At 35.4% G+C, this 19839-nt stretch overlaps 2 protein-coding genes across 4 annotated transcripts; one reads left to right on the top strand and one right to left on the bottom strand.

The window, feature by feature from the left end:
• Positions 1-484: 484 nt before the first annotated feature.
• LOC106134536 (FACT complex subunit spt16) lies at positions 485-10959 on the bottom strand. 3 transcript variants are annotated; one of them, XM_060954909.1, is made up of 18 exons: positions 10755-10959; positions 10571-10681; positions 9628-9789; positions 9207-9506; positions 7512-7927; positions 7106-7250; positions 6667-6826; positions 6178-6195; positions 5122-5361; positions 4775-4973; positions 4087-4484; positions 3565-3778; positions 2986-3240; positions 2388-2535; positions 1992-2121; positions 1468-1726; positions 1119-1277; positions 485-707 (listed from the first exon to the last, which is right to left on the bottom strand). In XM_060954909.1, exons 1-18 carry the CDS (start codon positions 10821-10823, stop codon positions 701-703), a joined length of 3390 nt encoding a protein of 1129 aa, XP_060810892.1. In that variant the 5' UTR covers positions 10824-10959; the 3' UTR covers positions 485-700. The 3 variants fall into 3 exon arrangements, with proteins under 3 accessions (XP_060810892.1, XP_013190076.1, XP_013190077.1); XM_013334622.2 differs by lacking the exon at positions 6178-6195 and adding an exon at positions 5718-5726; XM_013334623.2 differs by lacking the exon at positions 6178-6195.
• Positions 10960-11539: 580 nt separating this feature from the next.
• Positions 11540-19823, top strand: LOC106134516 (DNA repair protein RAD51 homolog 4). The gene is made up of 5 exons (XM_013334595.2): positions 11540-11897; positions 12002-12212; positions 12293-12470; positions 12787-12909; positions 19046-19823. Exons 1-5 carry the CDS (start codon positions 11638-11640, stop codon positions 19279-19281), a joined length of 1008 nt encoding a protein of 335 aa, XP_013190049.1. The 5' UTR covers positions 11540-11637; the 3' UTR covers positions 19282-19823.
• The last annotated feature ends 16 nt before the right edge of the window (positions 19824-19839 follow it).

The following is a 19839-nucleotide window of genomic DNA, read 5'->3' as shown; positions in this document are numbered from 1 at the left end:
ATGTGTCATATATATATTTTTTATTTATTTATTACACAATATTCATAATGAACTTAAAACAATATTCCGCAAAACTGTTTTCACAGTTTGACTGCGGTCAGTCTGATTGAAAGTTACTAATTTAACACAATAAATAAAACTATATAACTATCCCTGTCCTATGTGCAAAAGTGTGTTATTATTATTTAAAGTTGGAAGTGCCTGATAGAGAATGCATGTATCACACATTGGATATTTAGACACAAGTTTATTTCCAAAACTTTAAAGTTGCAAAATTATGACTTGTTGCTACGAATCCCGCGAAAGATCCATAATGAACCGGACAAGGAATCCCTTACATATATTGTCAATCGCTCGCATTCTCGCCTGAGTTTCGGAAAACACGGAGTCCGCCAAAAACAGCGTCTAAATGATCTTTTTTAAACACACTGTGTTTGAAAGGATTAATTTCAAGGTAGTGGATGTAAAAATGCAAAGAGCGAAATATAAATCCTTATATTTATTTCGGTTTGTTTCACAAATTAAATTACAATCGATGGAATAAAAATTAATCTACAGTACAAACATTCAGACGATCAGTTTTGAACATTATGCAGACGGACACAACATATGTAACAATGTTGTTCAAATCATAATCACATTATGAACGGTCGTGTGCAGTGATTGGAACCCGTTAACTCCAACAAATTGTGAACGAAGGTTATTTCCTGAAACCGAAAGATTAGAATCCATTAGTTCTTTTGTGCAAGTTGGTACTAAAACAGTGACACTACGGATCGGTTGTGGGTTTTGGATGTTCCTACCTACATGTCACACTTTCAAGTCAATAAATTTCCAAAAGCATTCATCGCATAACGATTAACTTCTTTCAGCAGCTCATATCAGCTCAACAATAAACTGTAAAAACCTGCAGCATTTGACAGCAAACATGCCGTGAAATATTAATTTTTAGTCATTTACCAGCCGACAATAATCAGCCTTAGGGGTCTTTTTTAATATACATAACACAATTGAATTCAGAGGAGATTCCACTAAACTCGACCCACAAATATATTGACATTTCAGTTATTTACATAGACGGGTACATACGAGATGACTTTATATAAATTTAAACTCACTTGGCTTTCTTAGGGCTGCGCCCGTGTTCGCGGCTATCGTCGCGCGACCGCTTGTGGGACTTGTGGTCGCTCTTCTTGTGGTCGCCGTTAGACTTGCTGTGGGACGATTTGTGGTCGCGGTCGTGGTGGGACTTGTGTTTGTCGCGGTTCTTTGACGGACTGAAAGGGAATAATATAATTCCTCATTATTATTACAAACGTACACCAAATACAAATAGAACACCAAAATTTTAGGTTTATGTAACTGTCAAGAAGATACATATATAGAATGACGGGTTTTTAAGTCATACAATTCCAAAGAAGTATTTCTGTTTTTAAACATTTGGCACTCCTCAAAGTAAGTACTAACCTGTCTTTATCTTTACTGTGCTTCGACGGACTTTTATGACTGGAACTTTTGTGATTGGAATTGGAGCTTTTATGTGAGCTTTTGTGGTTCTTGTCGTGTTTGCTCTTCTTCCTCTCGTCGTAGTCCCGGTGCCTGTCATGGCCGCCTTTCCGTTTCCTGTCGAAGTCGTCCGTTCGCTCGTAACCTCTCTCCTTTTTGTCCTCTTCCGCTGCTTCCCGCTCTAAGTCTGACCAGTCTTTGCCTGATTCTTCATCTTCTTCTATATGGAATATAAAAATACAAAATGATCAAGTATAAAAAAACAATCTAATCATATTAATGGCAAAGACGAAACTGAAGAATTTGGGCTAAATTTTGATAAAGCACCTTTTATATGTAGCCGTTAAAACGACGTACATAAGTCTCAGTTAAGGTACTGATTCAACAAGCAAAGCATTAATTGTAATGTCCAACATTTAATATAGCAGCCTTATTTTATATGTGTAAAAAAGTTTAATAGAAAAACACTTTAGTATCCCACTGACCGTTGCTCTCGCTGTCTCCGTCAGACTCGTCGGAGGCCTCGGAGTCGTACTCGGAGTCTTCTTCAGACTCCTCCTCGGACTCGGCGTCCGTCGGCTCGTACGCGTCGTCCTCTTCTTCCGATTCCTCATCCTGGATTCAAGTTATTTATAAATATATTAAATTGGCAAAAAAATAATCTACCATAAATAAAACCTTTTAGTTAAACATAGCCGCGTAACAGTCTTTTGAGTTAATTCTTTCTTTGGTGAAATTGACAAAAGTTTTAACCTGTTTTTTTAAACAGAATATCAACTGGATTTATCCCTTAGCGATGAGGACCTGCTGAATTATTTACCACTCTGTCTACCCTGTATTAGTGACGTGGTATATGTATGTTTACAATTATATCTACAAACCTGCTCAGCGTTCTCGGCGTCAGACTCGGGATCCAAGAAAGACCAGCCGCCGTTGTCGAAGAAGCCCTCGATGTCGTCTGTTATCGTCTTCATGACTTTGGTCCAGTTTAGCGACTGAATACCCTCAGAGTAGCGGATGTCGCATGAACTGTGAGAAAGTTGCCACTCTTAGTAATGTTTCAAAAATTTTGATATAAAAAAAAAACACAGATAAAAAGTAAACTAATTAATATTATATAATTAATTTTATAACTAATAATATATAATTAAACGCGATATTAAGTTTATTTGTTCGTTTTCTGTTCACGACATATTTACTGAATCGATTGGTTCTTAAAATTTTTCGTATATATAATTAAGGGTCGGGCCTGCTTTACGAAACAAAATAGGTGCGGGCGAAGCTGCGCGTAATAGCTAGTTATGAATAGATTCAAAATTTATACCTGTCAAGCGATAGAAAGATACAAAACTAGCAAAGACACTGTCTTTGCTAGTTTTGTATCTTTCTATCGCCAAAACCAAAAATATAGCTGGCCTGCATGACTTTAATATGTTAGTTACATATCGCTTTGTTAATAGCAGTAGTATTGATACTCACTTTAACCATTCCTTGACATGATCCAACATGTTCATCGGTACTGCGTTGACCATAGCCACTTTCTTTGCATAATCCTTAAACACGAACACCATATCAAAGTTCTTGAGATGGAACTGTACTCTTTCGAAGTGGACCAACTCCACATCTTCGAGGGCTATCACGAAGGGGGGCCACTCGGTGAGATTCACGAGAGCCCCGGACGTGGGCTGCAAGAGGACTGTGCTTCGGAACGGTGCTCCGGGGAAACCAAGTTCTCTGGAAAAATAAAGATTAATTATTAAATAGCTTGCATACTGGAATCAATCCAGGAAAAGGCTAGTACCTATGTGTATAAAAAACTAAGCTAAGCCTGCTCCATTTCATTGGCATTGCTTGCTACAAGAGTCCCACCCTTCAGACATACATACATATAATCACGTTTGGCTTTAACATGGAAATGAGATTCAAATAGTGACAGGTAAAGAAGAATCCCAAGTTTATAAGCCTACTCCTTAGTCGCCTTTTACGACATTCATGGGAAAGAGATGGAGTGGTCCTATTCTTTACCCTTCAGACAGATCTCAGTAAGAAGATTATTACCTGAAAGGCGTGTCGAACTCCACCTCTTGCTTGGTCATGTTCTCGACTCGCTCGCAGAAGCTCTTGAACGCGACCTTCAGCTTATGTCGCAGCTCCCTCTCGCTTTGCTCCGCCGCCAGGTCGTCGCGGTCGTGCATGTGTTGGTGTTTACCCAGATCTGTCGTGATTTCACCCACTTCCGTGTAGAATTGGACGTCCACGTGCTTCTTTTTACCTGTATGTGATGAATAAAGCTTTATTGCACGTGATTAATGTACAAAAATGGTAATTTAATAGAATTTTAATATTGTATTATTGGGTTGTAGGATATGTCTAGATTGCCTACTGTAGCTTGGCCTAATCATAGATGATTTTTTTTTGGGCGACAAACCCATATACTCTTCCTCTGCTCCTATATATTTAAACAAAATAAACACATATTAGATGGCTTGGACAACTACGCTAATCTGGATAGTTCACCAAGCTCTTCCTAATTCCTACACCCATGATACCAAAAAAATTTAACAATAAGATCTTACTCACCAAACATAATAGCATGTTTCAAATGGAAGTGCAACAATATAATCATTTCTCCATCACAGGGTTGGAAGAACGCGTTCTTTATATTATTGTACAGAATATCCACTTTATCTCCTCTAACTGAAGTAAACCTAAACCCATTCGAGTGTGCTTCTAGAGACCCGCTCATTCTCTTTGTAACTATATTGGGCCTTATGTACAGATCTTTTAATTTGGGATTTCCTTTGCTTTGTGAAAGCACTAAGGTGTCCTGTTTGACTAAATCTTCCTTCTCGCGTTCTTCTGCCTCTCTCGTCTTGAATTTCTTTTGGACCTCTTTGATGAGTCTAAAGCCGGTGTTAAGGTTCGAAGAAGGAGGCGAGATCTCGCCAGGCTCTTTGGTATTCGTACTTCGGTATGTACTAAGGAAGATATAAAAAAAATAAAAATTAAGAAATAATCTACTGTACAAATCATCATAACATTATTGTCAACAGATATTAACTAAAAGTTGTTATAAATACACAAGTTTGTGTCACTTACGTACTGTCTTTAAATGACTAAAGAAAAAAAATGAGCAGCAGAGATACCAACAAGATATAAGTGACACATGGCTGCACAATGCATATTTAAGTACTCTTATAATTCAAGAATAGGAGGGGCTTATAGCTGACAAAATTAGCACATTCATAGACCACATCATTAAACTTACACTTCCTTCACAAACGTAGCGTCCGGCTGCGCGTAGTTACCGCCTTCATTCCTGCCCATGGTCGCTCCGGGGTGGAAGAAGTTGATCCTAAGGTATGTGTAGTCGCCCTCCACCGATTGGGAGATGTTCTTAATTGTGGAAATGTGGAACGGAACCGGAATACCGAATATTGGCAGAATCACTGTCTCGTATTTGCGATCTAAAACGATCAAATTCACAGAACATCACTTTAAAACCCATCAGGTACCAAAAAGATAAATATTAACAGTGAAGATTCTCAAATTCATAAACACTCATTAAAAAGTTAACAAGGAAACATGGCACTAGGTTCAAAAAATATAACTCACCAACATATAACTTCAACTCCTTAACTTCATTCTCCCTGGGCATCTGACTGACACTTTTGTATGAGACTGTACTCTTTCTGATTTTCTCCCCATCCTTCCCACTGGACTGCTTCGCCAACCTTTCCTTGGCCTTCTCGTTGAGAGCTATAGCCAACTCTCTCTGGTGCTCTTTACGTTTCTCTTCAGAAGAATGCTCGGTACGCAACTTAGATTCGATGACGGCTGTTCTTTTTCCTCTGCCTAAAATGTTACCTTTCTAGTCTTTATTGCGTTCTTTATTTGAAAAATAAAAAATAATAATTGGTGGCTTATAATCTCAATTTACACGGCAAGCATGGTATCCTTTTTAGCAAAAATATGCCCATGCCAGGAGACCATTTTATTAGTTTTTTTGGAATAAATTAAATATATTTGTTATTTTTTTTTCTATGCTTTTGCGCTCAAAACGTAATATTAATATCACAATGGGACTTCTTTTTCGTTTTTATTAAGTTCGTCGCCAAAGTATCAGAAATACAAAATTAAGTATATCCTATTGTGATAGTAACATTGGTCTAAACATGCAATTAGGGGCCGGTTGATAACAATGAACTCACCTCCGTTCTCTGCCCATCCACGATTGCATGTAAATGAAAACAATTAAATAAAAAAATCCCAATGTTAGCTTTGTCAAAAAACCTTTTGCATAAAGTTAACCAATTTAGAAGTGAAGCAAAAACCGAATCGCTTTCATTGTGTATGTGAATAATGTAAAAATGTGCAAGAGTATGTTTGTGACAAATTTTTCTTTCAGGGGAAAATATCTTACATTTTGTGCAAGAGATTCGATTTTTACAAGCCTGAAAAACGAAATTCTCTAAGCGAAAGGTTAAAATTTTGAAAAAACTTTTTTTTAATACGTCAATAGCGACGCTAATATTTTCAAGTTAATTAAGCCTTGTATAAACTTCAGCCACACTCCTCAAAACATTTACTGCCACCTGAAATGTTTTGGATTATTTGATTCACTCTGCTGTCACAAAACAAAGGCTGTAAGTCTCTCTATACACTACTCACTTATTATTGCGTGTTGACCTGAAAAACCAGTGACTATATATTTTTACAAGACTCATTTGAAAGCCAAAAAATTAACTAGTATATGCCCATCACTTCGTCCGCATTCCGATTTTCAACAAGACTGTTGTACGGATTCTTCTTATTTTCGATGAATTAAATTCAATTGACAATGTGACTGAAACTCTGCGACTATTAATCTCTTTTCAATATACGTAGACTACTAGTTCTATTACAGTAATTATATGCAAAGATGACTACTTATCCCTACGATTTGAGCTGTCCACACCATGTTATTTAAATTTGTAAATAATTAAACCTTATCAGTTAACTTTTTTTATTTAATGTTAAGTGGGTGCCTCAAAATATCTACTATTTGCAAAACATCTTATGAGCAAGATCTAATATTCTCAAAATGGCACATTCAGGAAATATATTGGGGATGGTACAGTGTGTAGACACCTCTATGTATAGCAGGCCTCGTTCACTCACCCAGTATTTCAGTCTTGTTCTCCTTCTCTTCTTCCTCATCTTCATCGTCATCCTTCAAGAAGATACCAATGTTCTTGATCTTCTTCTTCGACTGTGTGAGCAGGGAGGCGGGCTGTTCTTCATTCACTAATACTGTGTCACCTATGAAAAGGGCGTATGTCTGGAATGGAACAAAGTCATGTGTTGTCAAAGTTTTAAATTAGAAAGAGTATTATTTATAACATGTAAACCGACGAACTTTCATAAAATATTGATGAAGCGACCATGGTTAGTGGAAAAAATATGTTGAATTGCCTGCAGGATATGAACTTATTATTTTAAACCAATTTGTTGAACTGTAGCATCATAAGCGATATAAGAACTAATAAAATTTTACAAAGGCAGTTTTATATAACATTTGTGACTGTTTCATTTGTTAAATATTATGTTAATTATTTACCTTTCCTTCCTTTTCAGTTGCAGCACTGTTTTGCAAGTTAGCAAGACCAATGTTGATGTTAAAAACCATGCCTTTTTTAGCTACAACTGTCGTTTTTGGACCAATAACAATTGAGCTCTCCCGAAATTCTATGCCCATTGCAAATCTGAAATGTAAAAATACATAAAAGAAAATATATATAAAGCAGTTGCTTCCCGAGTCTCTCCCTATGTATGTCTTTACAACTACACAATAGATTTTAATGCAGTTTATTTTTAATAGATAGAGTGATTCATAGTGTAGTGTTTTATATTGTATAAATAAATAAATGCTACCTGTGAAAAGCCGGGACGGGTCGCTAATTTAAATATGAAATGTCTAATAACTTTTCGTAAAGAAATCTGTGGTGGAATTTAACGAAACTCACCCAAAAGTTTTTGTGAGATTATCTACCAAAGACGGTTTCTCCTTCTTGGCCAACTCCAAACCAGCTTCGTAGACAGCGGACAGCTTTGCACCCGCCACAAGGTGTTTCATAACCTCCTCTTCCAGGTTCAAGAGGAAATTATAATTACTCTGCACTTCATCCGTAGGATTGACCAGCAATGTACGAACAATGTTCGAGCAATACGACTTGTATCGCGCTCCTAACGAGCACACTATAGCGCCAAAGTGCAAATGGTTTTTGTCCGAGACCGCACTGAATTTGAGGCTGTAGTTCCCTCCGGACTGGATGATGGGCGGGTAACACATGTCCACCTGGCTCGTGTCGACACCTGTCACGTATTTCTTGTCCGATATAGCAGCTTCGACGCCTTCAGCGAGTTTCGAGTGCTTTACTTTCTGTTGGAACATTTTTTAAAGACATTGATTTGGTTGCAACTGATAAATTGTTTTACATACATACATAAGTCACGTCTATATCCCTTGCGGGGTAGACAGAGCCAACAGTCTTGAAAACTGAATGGCCACTTTCAGCTATTTGGCTTAATGATTGAATTGAGATTCAAATAGCGACAGGTTGCTAACCCAACGCCTAAAAAATAATCCCAAGTTTGTAAGCCTATCCCTTAGTCGCCTTTAACGACATCCATGGGAAAGAGATGGAGTGGTCCTATACTTTTTTTGTATTGATGTCAGACACCAGCAAATTATTTTCATTTTATTAAACACTAGCGACCCGCCCCGGCTTCGCACGGATGCACAGCCGATACTAAATATATCTCTATTAGAACTAACTAAAGGACCGCCCGCAAAGCGGCTAACTAAGTCTTGCTAGGAAAAAGTGTCACTTCTGCCTGCAGTCCCAGGCCGTGCAGCAGAAATCGTAATATTTTAATTTCACCACAACTTCAAAACCAAACGTCCAATTTTAATCATTTAAAGACCAAATATTATCTACATAAACTGTGCTTATTGATGAAATTATTTATTTTGATAAGGATTAATAGCATGAGTAAAAAAAACGCGTTTAAATGTAGACCAAAAAAAATTCAAGATTTTTAAATAAAAATGTGGTTGTTGTGCCTCACTCGACATAGATAGGTATAGTGTGTCACGGACTTTTTGTAGATATTTATAAGATCTACAATTAATTAAAACATTTTATGGTTCTATCTTTTGTAGTTTAGGCAGCGTATGCAAAAGAAGTAACTTTTTGGTTGATTTTTTTCAGTTTGTGTCCGAAAAATCCAAATATATTACAGAATTCTATTTTTTTTCCAAAATAAAATATAGTCTATGTTACTCGTGGATAATGTAGCTTTCGAATAGTGAAAGAATTTTTAAAATCAGTCCAGTAGTTTTTGAGCCTATTTATTACAACCAAACAAACAAAGTTTTCCTCTTTATAATATTAGTGTAGATGCCATATTTATCTTAGTTTAAATATTTAACATACATACATATGATCACGTCTTTAACCCTTATGGCGTAGACAGAGCCAATAGTCTTGAAAAGACATAAAGGCCATGTTCAGTTGTAAATCTTTAACTATTTTTTGCTAAATAAGTCTTGCTTGGACTCCTCTGATGCCCGATTATCAAATTGTATGAGTGCAGAATTGTCATAAAGACAATCAATTTAATCTGAAAACTAAATTTTAAGTTAAGCCTAAAATTACCTTATCTGAATCAATGATTTCCATGATTTGGTCCTTCAAATACTTTGTAAAAACATCAACTGTGACCAAACAGGCCTTTTTCACAGTGATGACTTCTGGATCTTCCTTTGGTGCCATGAGTAGAGCTACCGCTGAACTTATATCTACATTTTCGAATTTCTCAGCCTTCATAGCAGCTTTCCAACTCTCACAGAATTCACCGGGATAGTTGTCTTTAGCAAATACACCAAGAGTTTTTCCTGATTTGGATTTCTTAATTTCTTGTATGAGTTTGTTGAAATTTTCTTTGTCTTTATCATTCTAAAAAAATAAACAACATACTTAGGTACCATTAGTAAAAAAAAGTTTCTCTTCACAGAAATTATTGGTTTTATTCATGTCTAATTAGGTACATTAGACAATGATATACCTAAGTACTTACCCTATCTCTAACTAGGAGTTTGACTGGTGGCAATTCTGTCTCCTCTTTTCCATTTTCAATTTGTCTTAAAAATTCTATTTTCTTTTTACTGGCTAAGAAACACATGCTTTGTTCTGTAAGTACTGTGATTGTATCTGGCAACTCATATCCAAACAGCCATGTCTGTTAAAGAAAAAAATTATTACACTTTATTCATTATGCCATACAGCTAAAAGTGGCCTTTCAGCCTTTTCAAGAGTATTGCCTCTGTCTACCCCATATGAAATAAAGACATTATTGTATGTGTATCTTTACATTTTTCACAAAAATAAACATTAATATAACCAGTCTCTTAGGGTGTTCTATGATACATTGACAAATTATTATGGTCACAGTCACAGCTGACCCAACTAATTCAGCTGTTACATAGTGATTGTCTAAGAAAGTGAATAATACATCTATCCACTACATCCTACTTTCTATCCTACTACCTACCATAAAAATGCATGATCTTTGTAACATACTATGTTACTCCAAATTAAAATATGGAACCAGTCATGCAATCACAAAACAGCAACAATAAATGTGTGGCTGTGCCAGTCTTCTCTGTGCTCAGGATTGCATATCAAATTATAAGTGTTAATAATAATTATTGATACAAATTTATAATAATATTAGCATAGGTACTCAGAAAAATCTGTTTATACAAAAGTGAACAATATTTCATAATAGTGTGAAATATCCAAACACGGACATATATTTGAAAATTACGAAAGTAAAACTTAAAAGACAAGCTAACACGAGAGAAAGCTTCTCCTATTACTGTCTTATAATACAAAAAATACACATGAAAATATTTTCCTAAGAAAATGCGCTTCAAATATTATGATCAATATTCCCAAAGCGTTACAGAAAGAACATCGCAAAATCTTTAAACACGTTTCTACGTTATAGTGGTGCGAACCTGTAATGCTGTTGATTTGCTGTATAGCGTGTCTTCATCAACACCAACACAAGATACGAAGCAATCAACTTTTGATAAAGCATCCTCGCCTTTTGAATCTGCTGCAGCAGCCTGAAAAATATCGTTTTATTAGCAAAATAATTCTTCAATGAGATCACATGAAATGAAGTACACAATTTCTTACCTTCCATGCTGCATACAACTTTTTCATACGGCGATAAAAGGTTTCTTTATCCAGAGATATACTGGACATTTTGATTATTTAAAATAAACTTATAACTAAAAAGAATATTTTGTTGAATTACGCCACGAACGAGAAATAAATATCCGCGATTTTATTTGAGTTTGAGATTAGACCATTTTGACAGCAAACACAAATGGCGGGCGTCGTCGATAAAGTTGCCAGCAAGAAATTCGTATTCCTACCATGTTTTCAAACTTCCTGGATTGAAAAGAAATATGTAACTCATTTTCTCATTTAAACCCCCAAACAAATCTGTGGTCTGTGGGTGGGTTAAATGGCAGTACTAAAATCACAGGGTAAAATGTAAAGAAATCCAAGGGGTTGCTTACGTGAATGAAAGTTGTGTATGGTGTGTGCCTTCCAAGCAAATACAATAGATAAAATAAAATATTATGTACATATTTTAATTTTATAATATATTTATCAGTATAAAATATTTTATAACGTATTTTAGGCAATGGGCTAGCTACCTTATATGAAGCTCATTCCTTCATTATGCCTTACAGCTGAACATAGCCATTAAGTCTTTTCAAGACTGTTGGCTCTGTCTACCCAGGGATAAAGATGCGATTTATATACAATACGTGTAGTTACATAAACTCTAAAGTAAACATGTAACTTAGACGTAGGTATGTAATGTAAAAATATAATTTCATATATCATTCCTCTGTTCTGTTTTCAATCAACGTCAAATGGTCAAATGTCAATCATCAAAAATACCTATGTACTTATTTTGAATTTAATTTGTTGTTGAACTATTTTTTTAAGCTGATTAAAATATATAATTATCAATAAATTATCAAAGTTTTATACATCATTAATAATGCAAAAATTAATATCTGAGAATCACGTTCTCTTATCGGAAAGCGTATTACGAAAACTTGGCCAGAACAGAATAAATACAGTTCTTGAGTTTCTTCACGAGGACTCTGAGAAAATTTCAAATCTTACTAAACTCAGTTTGCCACAAGTACTAGAAATAAGAAGTGATTTTTTTAGGAAATATTCAGGTCTTTCCATAAACGGGGCTACACTCGTCAGTAAGTTTTCTAAGAAATGTGTTCTAAAGACAGGCATACCAAGGTATTTAAATATAGATATTTTATATTTAATAAATATAAAAAAACAATTGATAAATGCTGTATGAATATAAAATTTCGTTATTGAATACGATCTTGTGCTTTTAGTTTAGATGATGCATTAGGCGGTGGCATACCATGTGGATTTATAAGTGAAATATGTGGTTTAGCAGATTCAGGGAAAACACAACTATGCCACCAAATTGCTATAAATTCTGTGATAAATACCGGCAATAAAGTTTTGTATATTGATACTAAAGGAGACTTCTCTGCTGTGAGAGTGCAAAAGATTTTAGCCAGCTTGGGATTATCACATAAGGTAATAATAAATACATAGTAAATATTTGTACCTTTATAAGTTCCTAGATATGTTTACTTTATTTCACCGAATTTTTTTAGGATATGGCAATGATCATGCATGATATAAGAATATTTTTCATATGGACTATGGAAGAATTGATTGAGCTATTGAGGAAGATTAAAAACAAGATCCTTGTTATTGAAAACTTGTCACTCATTATCATAGATTCACTGCCCTGCCTTATGTTTCAACATCTTGGAGACTCCAACAAGATTGGTAATTTATAGTATTTTTATAGTGCTGAAGCTGCATGAATAATTTCATATAGGTACTGTACCCAAAAAAATCCATAGATGCATTAAAATTGTAACTGACTGATGTTTGTACTTGAAGATGGGGGTCAATATATGATGGGAGACTGCCAGAAGTAAAAAATATGATTTTTAGAATCCCTGTGTCTATATGTTTTAATAAGATGTATACTATTTGTTTCTCTCTCTGTTCTTTGATTTTACTAAGTGACGGGATAAATATAAAAATGTATAAAATTTTGAGTATAAATAATATAATTTAAAAATCTTTTACTTTTCAGGGTTGGCATATTTAAATATGATGGTCAACTATAGCCGCTATATATGTGATAATTTTAATGTAGCATTTGTATGTGTAAACATTCAGACAAGATGGATTGATCAAGATATTTGTGAGCTTGAAGGTTTGTTTTATTATTTATTTATTTATATTTATTGTAAGGGTTTTGTAAGGTAAGAACACTATTACTTTCTTTTAGTTCAAAACCTAAGGCACTGTCCGATTAGTTTTCCTATTTTTCTCACTAGATGGCGTGCTGCCGTATTAGAACGCGCTTTAGTTATTTTTATGGTTTTTTGTATAGTGTTTGACAATTTATATATGTACAGTCTTTAATACAGATTTCTTCGTATTCCGAGTTTCATTTCTGGACCCAGTACGGCATTGTCTAGGTAGCCAATGGTCCTTTGAGTCGGGTGTGTAAGGTAGAATTTCGCGTGCAGTGTAGTGAAGTGTTAAGTGAATGAACTCAGGACTTAACGGATTACAGTGTGGAATGGACTTGGTAACCGTGAGTAGACTTTGAAAAAATACAAGTGTTTTAGGACTTAGAATATTTCTGTAGTGATTGAACTTTATAAATTTTACAAGTGTTTAAAAAAAAGACTTAGAAAATATTCATAGTGATCTTATTATTAACTTTAAAATTTTGCAAGTGCTAAAGACTTAGAAAAATTCCATACTAAACTCTGATTAACTTTGAAATTTTACTAGTGCAAAAGACTTTGAAAAATTCATTGGTGATTTATAATAAGAACTTTAAAAAATTTACATATGTTATAACAGTTGTGTATGAACTATTTAACTTTGTCGAGAACTTCAACTTGTGTTATTTTCTATAGAAATTTCTTGTTTATCTGCAACATTAATACAATTAACAATGGAGAAAATTAACCAATTACTCAGTCTTCAAGATGAACGAATGGAGTCTATTAAAAAAGCTCAGGTTAATTATGGTAAAACTCCAAAGACAAGAATCACACCGAGCTATTTAGACACTCGCTTGGAAAACTTAGAAGCGACATGGAATTCATTCAAATCATCTCATGAGTACCTAATTTCAAACATTTCTAAGGAAACTAGAAAAACATTGAGTTACTTCTTAAGCGATACTTACGACACTTGTGAAGAATTATACATTATGTACAAAAGCGATTTAAAAACAAAACTTAGTGACTTGACCGCTACTACACACACATCTGCCTTACAAGAACCCAAGAAAGCAACTACCGAAATCAAGCTGCCACATATCAAAATTCCACAATTCTCTGGCAAATATACTGAGTGGACATCGTTTCATGACCTCTTCAATTCCATCATACATACAAATCAATCCTTAGACAACGTACAGAAGTTACATTACCTTAAATCTAGTCTGACCGGTGAAGCTGAACAGCTGTTGAGATCTATACCAATAACAAACCAAAATTACAGTCAAGCATGGGAAATTCTGAAAAACCGATACAATAATAAAAGATTCATATCCAACTGCATTTTCAAGAGATTATTTAATATTAGAAACATAACGTCAGAATCAGCTTTTCATATCAAACAACTACTGGATACTACTGTCGAATGCTTAACCTCGTTGAAGAACTTGGGCTTGCCTGCAGACCAGTGGGATGCTATCATAATTTATTTGACAGTTTCAAAATTAGACCCTGAAAGTCATCGCTTGTGGGAGCAAGGAATCTCGGCTGAAAGAGAGGATTTTCCTTCATTTGATACACTGAAACAATTTATGGAAAGCAGATTTAGATCTCTTGAAATGATAGAACCTGCAACTAAGACAAATAAGAGTAAAACATTTCATGCTACTGTAGAATCTGGTTCGTGCGCATTCTGTAAAGAAGATCATTACATTTACCAATGTAAACAATTTGTAAAACTACAATACAAAGAGAAACATGACTTTGTACAAAACAATAATTTATGCTTCAATTGTCTAATACCCAATCATTCTGCAAACAAATGTATGAGAAGAACGTCATGTCGAATATGCTATAAAAAACACCACTCTTTGTTGCACCCGGAGAAGAAAGAAGAATCTGTAAGGGAAGAAAAACATAAAGACTCAAGCACAAACATAGTATCACATTTTGTAAATCAACCTGGTCAAATACTTCTAGCCACAGCGCTGGTAGACGTGACGTCACGTCATGGTCAGAAACACGTTTACCGCGCGCTCATTGACCAGGGCTCACAGGCCTCGTTCGTCACAGAAGATCTAGTTCAAACGATGGGTTTGAAGAAAACAAAAATCAGCGGCGTGGTCTCAGGATTGAGTGAGGGAAAACAACTTCATACTAAATACATGGTTGAAGTACAACTACAGTCAAGATACAACCCGAACAACACTATCCTGGTTAAAGCATACATTCTGAAAACAATTACAAATTACTTACCTACACAATCAATCACAGTTTCTAACTGGCCTGAGCTGGAGGAAATAACACTAGCAGATCCCACATTCCATGTTCCGAATAAAATACACCTTCTGCTAGGAGCTGAAGTATATAGTGAAATCATAGAAGCTGGATTGATGAAGAGTCCATCCGGGATTATAGCGCAAAAAACACAACTGGGTTGGATTCTTTCGGGCGATACTAACAACACAAAACCTGTAAAACAAAAACAAATTATTAGTTTACATCTATGTGTATGTGAAAATGAAATACTAAGAAAGTTCTGGGAAGTAGAGAATGAAATACTTACCTGTGAAAGAAAATTAACTAAAGATGAGAAAAGATGTGAAGAGATTTACAAAGAAACTACAACTAGAACAGAATCTGGAAGATACAAAGTACAATTACCGTTTAAAGAAGGGATAAAGACACCGGTAGACAAATGTGGGATGACAAAAGACATAGCTACTTCAAGATTCTTACAACTAGAGCGAAAGTTAGAACAAAACAGTAAACTAAAAGAAGAATATACAAAGGTCATCAAAGAGTATGAAGATTTAGGTCATATGACTTTAGCTAAAATAGAAGAAAGGGATGTGATATACTTACCTCATCATGCAGTGATCCGTAACGATAAAGACACAAGTAAATTAAGAGTCGTTTTTGACGCATCTTCAAAGGGTTCTAAAGGACAGTCACTGAATGATACACTGCTTACTGGACCTGTATTACAAAAAGATTTACGTTCATTAATAATACTTTGGAGACAACACAAAATAGCTCTAGTAAGTGACATAATAAAAATGTACCGTCAAGTCTTGATTTCCGAAAATCACTCAAATTATCAGCGTATCATATGGAGAGACAATCCTCACGAAGACTGTAGATCCTACAACTTACTTACCGTCACATTCGGTACTGCATGCGCCCCATTTCTTGCTGTTCGCACCTTATTTCAAGTAGCTGAAGACGAAAAACACAAATATCCATTAGGAGCTGAAATTGTAAAGTCCTGTTTCTATATGGATGATTTAATGACCGGTGCACATGATGATATTCTAGCTATAGAAATATACAAACAAGTAAATGAACTACTTCAAAGTGCAGTATTTATATTGCAAAAATGGTCTAGTAACTCTGACAATTTACTTAATACGATACAACAAACAAAAGATCAACTACAACCATATGAAATCAAATTTGACAAAATCATAAAGATTCTAGGGATATCATGGGACCGAAACGATGATAAGTTTAAAATTTCCGTTAACTTACCTGAACCAACTTTACCAATCACTAAAAGAAGTATACTATCAGATGTAGCACGCCTTTTCGACCCGTTCGGATGGCTTGCTCCAGTTATAATACGCGCAAAGGTGTTAATTCAAAAACTATGGCTTTCCAATGCTGACTGGGATGCCCAGATACCAGACAATCTTCGAGAAGAATGGTTAGAGTTTCGAAAACAACTACTCACCCTACAAAATATACAACTAGACAGGTGGATTCATACTCACCCTGACAATGATAAAGTTGAGCTTGTCGGATTCGCAGATGCATCAACTTTAGCATATGCCGCCGTTTTATACGTGCGAGTAATTCAAGGAGATGAAGTCCATGTTACAATATTGGAAAGTAAAACAAAGGTGGCACCTCTGAAACAAATCTCTGTCGCTCGTTTAGAGTTGTGCGCGGCAGTACTTCTGGCGAAACTTCTGGCTGAAGCAACAAATATATTGAATATTCCAAAACACAACGTCTATGCATACACTGACTCGACTGTTGCTTTAGCCTGGATACAATCACAACCTATACGTTGGCAAACATTTGTAGCCAACCGAATCACAGAAATTCAAACTCGACTAGATAATGATAGATGGAACCATGTAGCATCTGAAGAAAATCCTGCTGACATTGCATCCCGTGGTATTGAACCCTCAGAATTAAAAGACAATCAGCTGTGGTGGAAGGGACCTCAGTGGATGAAAAGAAAGACAATTAACACAAATAAGAAACACATACCAGAAACAAAATTAGAAGAAAGAAAACAAACTACAAAGGCATTTTTTAATAAAAAAGAAGAACACACAATTTTAGAAAGATTTTCTACGCTAAAAAGAATGCTTAGAGTACTTACCTTTTGCAGAAGATTTCTCAATCTGAAAATAAAAAAAGAACTACGGGAAAAATATCCTACTTACCTTACCGCTGATGAAATGAAGACAACTCTTGACTCTTGCATAAGAATGATTCAGGAAACAGAATTTGCTGAAGAACTTGAAGACCTGAAAGAAAAAGGAAAGATTAAAAAGCGAAGTAAATTAATATCACTCACCCCATACATAGACGAAAATGGATTGTTACGCGTAGGTGGCAGGTTGCAAGCAGCTAAAATAACACATGATAAAAAACATCAAATAATAATACCAAAGAATACTCACCACGGAGAGCTGTTGATCCAGGACGCTCACGAACGTTTGATGCACGGCGGAACAGCCTCTACACGACACACACAAAGACACATCAGTAATTGCATACGATGTATAAGGTACAATTCAAAACCAAAACAGCCACTTATGGGCGAACTCCCAAGTGTACGAGTCAACCCAGGGAGAGTATTTGAAGCTTGTGGTGTTGACTTTGCAGGTCCTATTCAAATGAGAGTCTCAAAGGGTAGAGGACAAAGGTCTTCTAAGGGATATATTTCATTATTTGTATGCATGAAAACAAAGGCGATTCACTTGGAAGCAGTGAGCGACCTCACTACACCAGGATTTATCGCGGCATTTCGCCGATTTGTGTCACGTCGAGGACACTGTTTAGATATGTGGAGCGACAATGGCTTGAACTTCGTTGGTGCGGCCAACGAACTGACACAAATGTTTGGTCAAAGTATGTCTGGTGTAGTCAAAGAGATAGCGGAATTGTTAGAGAACGATGGCACGAGATGGCATTTTATACCACCAAAAAGTCCCAATTTCGGGGGGTTATGGGAATCAGGTGTGAAGTCGGTGAAGACGCACTTGTTAAAAACAATCGGCGACTCAACACTAACATATGAAGAGATGTCGACCGTTCTTTGTCAGATAGAGGCGTGCCTCAATTCCAGACCCATTTGCCCGGATGACTTGACACCATTAACCCCAGCACACTTTTTAGTAGGAGAACCGTTGATCCTATTACCTGAAAAATTAATTAATGTCAATGAAATAATTAGTCCTTTACAACGCTGGAAGCTTACCCAAAAGATGACAAGTAGCTTCTGGAACAGATGGTCGAAGGATTATCTCCACAATATGCAACAACGAAGCAAATGGCAAACTAAGTCAGAAGCACCCAGATTAGGTGACTTAGTAATAATTAGAGAAGACGACATGCCGCCAGCAAAATGGTTGTTGGGTAGAATAACTGCAGTACATCCAGGACCAGACGGAGGAGTTAGAGTGGTAACATTAAAGACTAAAACTTCAGTTCTGTAACGCCCTACATCAAAATTAATAATGTTACCTCAAGTATAGAATACACACCAAGATGGTGAACCTAACCGAAAGGAAAGGTAGAAGAGAAGAACAGAGTTCTTGGCGGGCGGGATGTCCGATTAGTTTTCCTATTTTTCTCACTAGATGGCGTGCTGCCGTATTAGAACGCGCTTTAGTTATTTTTATGGTTTTTTGTATAGTGTTTGACAATTTATATATGTACAGTCTTTAATACAGATTTCTTCGTATTCCGAGTTTCATTTCTGGACCCAGTACGGCATTGTCTAGTTAGCCAGCACATTTATGTTCCCTTTAATTTTTTTTTTTTTTATTTAAAATACTATGGATTATTATTTGTTTCTATTTATCATTGCAGATGAAGAAAGATCCATTTTGGTTTCAAAAGAAACATATTTGGAGAGGAAAAACCGCTGTCTTGGAAAGTACTGGCAACACATTCCTGTAACAGTTGTTATATTAGAAAAAGGCTACATGATAAATCAACCAGTTAGAACAAATTCTGAAATGATAAATGTAAATGTTATAAGAAATAATAATTTAGAATGTAATCATAGTTTAAGCCTGACATTAAATCATTTAGGTCTAACATAATAAACATCTTTTTTTGAGGACTATTTAGTCCTTTATAATAATTGCGAATATAAAAAGAGTATCCTTCAGCGAGTAGTTCTAGTTAGTTCTAATTCCAGTATCAAACATTAAAATGTGTTTGGTAGTGATGCAAATCAATTCGCTTTTTGGTATAAATATAAAACTGAATGAACATAAATTTTGTAAAAAACAAACCGTCTCCTATCGATATCCCCCTATAATACATACATACAGGTCAAACTGAGAACAACCTTTTTTTTGAAGGCGTTTCAAATATATTTGTCAGAACATGGTCAAAAGCACTTCTTTCAGCCATTTATTTGTTTCTTGTTTTTTATAATCACCAACCAAAAAACAAATGGATTAGAACATTACGAGATTCAATAATGTGCGCATCTTTGCAGTGTGTTCACAAACAAGTGGGTGGAGTGAGGGCAAACTTGGCATATTTGTATTGTAATATTATTTTAAGGAAATGAAGTGAATGATTCTTTGCTATAAAAAAAAAAACTTAAGTCCATCAAAGTCATAAGATTGATGACGTTGACGTGAATGAAT

This window comes from Amyelois transitella, chromosome 5 (genome assembly GCF_032362555.1).
Source record: "Amyelois transitella isolate CPQ chromosome 5, ilAmyTran1.1, whole genome shotgun sequence".
Taxonomy (NCBI): Eukaryota; Metazoa; Arthropoda; class Insecta; order Lepidoptera; family Pyralidae; genus Amyelois; species Amyelois transitella.
The sequence above is the reverse complement of the archived record's forward strand: the minus strand, read 5'-3'. Positions and strand labels throughout refer to the sequence as shown.